At 35.2% G+C, this 5540-nt stretch overlaps 1 protein-coding gene across 1 annotated transcript in view; it reads right to left on the bottom strand.

The window, feature by feature from the left end:
- FBXO36 (F-box protein 36) overlaps window positions 1-5264 on the bottom strand; it is a 19577-nt gene extending 14313 nt beyond the window's left edge. The window contains 1 exon segment of the mRNA XM_010024067.1: window positions 5151-5264. Within this exon segment, the coding sequence (XP_010022369.1) occupies window positions 5151-5264 (114 nt within the window).
- Window positions 5265-5540: the final 276 nt, after the last annotated feature.

The raw sequence follows: 5540 nt of genomic DNA on the forward strand, positions 1-5540 counted from the left end.
ACTGAAGAATCTGTTAAGTCTTTTTTTCCCTTCTGCCTCCAAAACCAGTGTGAAAAGATACCCTTTGTTTAAATAAGAATTTCCACTGTGCCTTCACACAGCATAACAAGCAACATACAGGTATCTCACAAGATGTTGTGAAACAGAGAAACTGATAGTTACAGAGAGGACATACAACAAATATTACCCAATATTTAGACCATGATCTTGGCACAGTTACATAGCGACTTTTTTCTAATGATTTCCTCACTATCTGTACACAAAAGAAAATGGCAGTTACTCGCACATTTAAGTTAGCTAATGATGGCTACACAAAAATCCTGCAAAAATTAAGAAGCTCTTTCATATCCATTGCTTGCAGTAAGTTGCTTTTTTTTCCTTATTTTTTTTTTTTTTTGGAGGACCTAAGTCCTGCAATCGATATTCCATTAGCATCTCAGTCTGAGAACATTGAGGTTTCTCTTTTGTAGCTTACTTCATGTTGTACAGAACTTTTCGGCACATATGATCACCTGAGGACACTCGAAAATATGAGCTTTTGCCCAATTGTGCTTTTATAATATGTATCGATATAAGGTAAATGCTCAGTTGGCTATTTCAGTCATTTGAAAATATAAGAATATGGAGAAAAGCCAGAAGAGAACAAGAATGGATGGCCTACTGCACAGCATCATTACGTCACTGCGTTTAGCTTGACCTAGAGTGTAAAAAAAATGCATACAGAAAAACAGTTATTTCCAGCTTCCCGACTCCATGTAAGAGTGAGATTTAAAAAACAAAAGCCAAACAAAACATAATGTATGCTTTTAAGTCTGCTTTATTTTGGAAATTTTGGGTTGCTGCAATAAACATCAGAACTGAAAAGCAGTTGTGATCACTCAGTGCTATTGAAGATGGGTATGTTCCATCTTTATCTTCTGAACAACAGAAAACCAGCTTAATTTTATAATTGGGCATTAAGATCATAAGCATGAATAGTGTAATAGAAGACAAAATACTCCAAAACTACCACTAAAATACTTACCTAAACACTTTAGATAAAGCAAAAATTACTGTTTGCACTAAACTATTAGCTTCATATCACACAATTTCACCAGTACTATCCCGAAAGTGATTAACACTCATATCTGATTGAATAATTTGTTAATTTACCAATGAAAAACAGAATAGAAGACTCCTTGTAACATATTGTGGCTTTAGATCCATCTCCTTAACCTGATCATTCTGCTATTTCAGCGATTATAAACTGAATGGACATAGTGGTAAGTCTTGTAGGATAATCAGAGAAAAAAACCCAATACTGTATGAGGCAAGTAGAAGGGCACTATGAAGAAGAGTAAATCGATACAGTAGTAGTTAATACTGCTTTTCCCAATGGATATTGCTGTGTAAATAGTTGTAACTGAAGTTAACCTAACCAGCAAGACCACTCTCCCTCCTAATTTACACTACATCAATAGAAAGACTTAATATGTCTGCCGATTAAAGTAAGTCTCCAACTGCGCTAGGCTAGCATGTGGGCAAGCTTTTATAGCTGCTACACAGCACTTCTTCAACATTCTTTCACTTTCTGACTGGCTACTCAGGGACAATGTCCCACCTGTCATCTGACTAATTAAATAGTATCAGTACTGTTACTTGTATATATTTGTACCCCCTGCTATTTATAACAGGTTTATACATATATGTAAAAGAAAGATCAATCAGCACGCTGAAGTTTTGGTTAGTAATCAATAAGCACATATGTACATAAATATGGATGTTAATATTCGCATAAGAAAAGTGGTTCTTGTAAGCTAGCAGCAATTTAAAGACAGGACTGGTTTATCTGTATTAAGTTCACCAGTATTTCTTCCTCTTGATATAATGAAATTCACATGTAATAAAACTCTTCAGTTTATTGAAATACATAGAATACATGTGAGTTAAAATTAGAACATTTATAATGCACTTAAGACCTACTAAATTACTTTTAGAGTAAATCTCAAGGCAGTGAGGAATAGTCCTGTAATGCTGTTAAGGTACAACATGTATGAACTGCAGACCTGCATGTTTCTTTGGAAATATCTAGAAAGAAATAATGCCTCTCTAGGCTTTACAGCAGATAATACAAACCAACAATGCTACCTCCATTGTAACTGTTTTCTTTAAGAACATCCAGTGGCCTTAATTACAAACTCCACAAACTATTTCATAACTACAATATATGGCATATTTCCTACTGTCTTGGAGAAAGAGGGATTCAGGAAGGGTTTGAATTTGCTTTGAAGTTTTTAATCAGAGAGAGGGAAGTACAGAAGAAATCAGAGTTGATTGTTAGGACCATTGTCATATCTATTTTGTTATATTGCTTTGACCTTTCTTCTTTTTTTTCCCTTTTTTAATAAAGCTTTTATTTTTCTGCTTGATTTTGAACATTTCTAATTAAAACATGTTTCTTTGCTGTAATTGGACAAAGGAGATTATTTTGAGTCTTGATTTAGTTAGTAAGAATGTGAACAATGTTCACCAGAAAATGTAGCCTGGTAGAATGAACTATACCATGTTTGGGGGTGTGTATGTGTGAAATAGCACTAGTGTACCTCTAAATGGCTGGTAGGTTTTGACCTGCTTCATTGTATAATGTGGTAAAATGCATTATTAATAGGCTGCAGCTAATGAAGCCTTCACTTATTTTGGGTTCCCAGAAGTCTTTGAAGGAAAACTTTCTAGGAGTAAGAACAAAAAATGAACTACATCTGGGTGGAAGAACAGTGGAAGAGTTCACCAAATGGAAATTATACTACCCATGCACTGATGTCATTCCACATTTTGGTCATGCACAGTGTGAAATCAAATAGGTACTAGCTGCTGCCTGCTGTGTGAGAAATCAGATACCTTTTGCTCTTCTTCTGGCAAATTATTACCTTTTTTTCAAATTTAAAGTAGGGCTTATAACACCCGTGCTTCATTTGACAATTGCTACAAAATTCTATGTTTGCATTTGCTACAGTATAGGAAGTTACACAAATTACTATTTTGCCTACACTGATAGGATCACATCTGTACAGGATAGTGTTTCACATCTGTACAGGATAGTATTTTACTTCTTATGTGCATCTATGAGGAAAAAAGAATAGGGGTCTCTGGTAGTTATTAAACATGGTAAATTTTTCAATCTTTCCATGGGATGTCCAGTTCAGATAACTAAAGAGTCTGAAGTGCAAAACCTCATATGCTGTGCAAAGAAACTGTCCTACAAGAAAGAAAGAAGTTCTATGAGACCATAAGGTTGAAATTTTGGACAACAGTGTGTACTTAAAAGTTTATACAGATTCTTCTCAGGATCACAATAGTAATTACACAAGCCCACATATTTCCCTCCCCTATGTGTGCTTCGGTTTTGGAGAAAAAAAAAATTACTATTAAAAGCAAGAAAAGATAAAACAATTTACTTAGCAAACAAAAATAAAACAGTGCGTGCAGTAGGGTACAATAGTAAAGACAATGGCATATGGAAAGAAAGATGACTTCCTGGCATCAACGCAAACTGTTCCTATTTCAAGTGCATAGTGAGAAAGAGAAATGTCACAATTCAAAAATTTCACATATATCAAGTATGAAGCTGTTAATTTTTCCCACATTTCACTCATATTCAGAAACATCAGCCCATTTAAGCTAAGGGATTAGCTCTGCATGTGTGTGCATGAATACCAAAGGCTTCACTTATGAAAAAAACATTTTAGTAAAACACAGAAGGAAGGTGGAATAAAAAGCTTGGGAAAAATAATTGTCTTTTCCTTTGGGGAATGCAGTAGTTATGTCTGAGCAAGAAATCTGCTGCCTTACCATAGACTCTTCCCTTCCTCTCAGTTACATTCCTGGTTTATTTCTGTATTTGTGTCTTTCCCCAGAGCTTGCGGGAAAAAAGAAAAAAAGAAGAAGAAGAAAAAAAAAAAAAAAGGCATGAAAATAAGCAAAACAAACAAACAAGCTAAAAATCTTCCTCACAGATGCTTTACAGCACAGGTGCATTGGTGGCTAACTGCTACCTTTACACAGACTTGTGCACAAGATCAGAGGAAACAATTCAAGAGCATAAGAGTGAGAGACAATGCAGAAGGGAAGGGGGTGTGTGCTGAGGGGAAAGCAACACTATCAGAAGAAATAAAAAAATTACTCTTGAGGATCAGAGTCTTCAATTATGAGCATGATGCTTGCCATTTATTAATGTGATTAAACAGGCAGACCTAGATATGACTGCCACAAAGATATTATTCCAGTGTTTAACAGAACAAAGGATGCTATCTAAGTGCAAAATATACATTTCATTCTAGATAGGTAAGACACTGACAGGTTTCATTTAAAACCATTTCTTTTAGTTTTGTCCTCCTTACTTCAGTTTCAAGGTCTCCTTGTTACAATTTCAGGTCTAATTTATACCTTAAATCTCCTTTAGCAGGGTATGTGCATGTAACCGGCAATCCTTTTATTACATTGAACTAAGATGAATCTTAGTTCAATGATCTGCTGCTTTCTTCTTGGATACTTACCATCCTGATTTGTATATATTTGCAACCAGTCTAATCTAATACCAGTTGAAAACTGTTTTCCTATATTCTTTTGTGGTCAGCTCACTTTCATCTCTTACTCTAAATTGTAAAAAACATCTATTGCACTGGCCCCTAAACCTCATCACACTTGTAAAAAACAGACTAACTATTTCAGTGTGCTTTTCAAAGTTCACTTGCCATACTTAAAGCTTTAATTCTACCTGATCAAATTACAGGAATACTAAAGAATCCACCACACTGTGCAGGCATTCAGATATATTTGATTCCTACCCAACTCTCCAGTTTCCAGAAAAAGCTGTGGTGACAAGTATGCCCCTTTTTTTATCAGTTATCAACTCAGTACTACAGGTAACATGCTCTCTGAAAAGTTTTTTTCCTTTCTATTTCTTCAAACATTGTTTGTTCCAATCCAGTTTTAATTACTTCTTTTACATTAACTTAACACTCATTACCTGTATGTTTCGGTCTCATTGTACACTGTATAGGAGGTAACAACAGCACAATTCAGCTGTAGCACCAACTTCGCAAATGCTGAAATCTATCCTTCCATTATCAGCTGTCATGATAATTTGATGTGCATGTATATTAAAAACATACATTGCATTTTCCGTCACAAATATCTGCCTGCTCTTCTGAGGCTTTCCAGTCACACAGCTTCCCTTGCCCACGATCTCCATCTGCTATCATTCCTTTCACTCTATTGTTCACCATCATCCTATTATGTTATTTAGAACTCTAGCTTCAGACACTCTTCTGGGCTTCTGCTTCTATCATTTTGCCTTTTTCGACAAGTGATTTTCCTCATTTTACTGTGCATTAGCATTATTTCTTCTAGATACTACACTTCTCCAGATAATTCAGGCTTCATCCAACAAATGACATTTACACTGGTTGCACCCAAGTGCACAATTTTAATCTAATTTAGTAAAGTCCTTCCAAAAGCTGCAGGCACTTTTACTTTGGTTTAATTTACACTTATTTCAGTTT

The sequence above is a fragment of the Nestor notabilis genome, unplaced genomic scaffold (genome assembly GCF_000696875.1).
Source record: "Nestor notabilis isolate BGI_N333 unplaced genomic scaffold, ASM69687v1 scaffold15801, whole genome shotgun sequence".
Lineage (NCBI taxonomy): Eukaryota > Metazoa > Chordata > Aves > Psittaciformes > Psittacidae > Nestor > Nestor notabilis.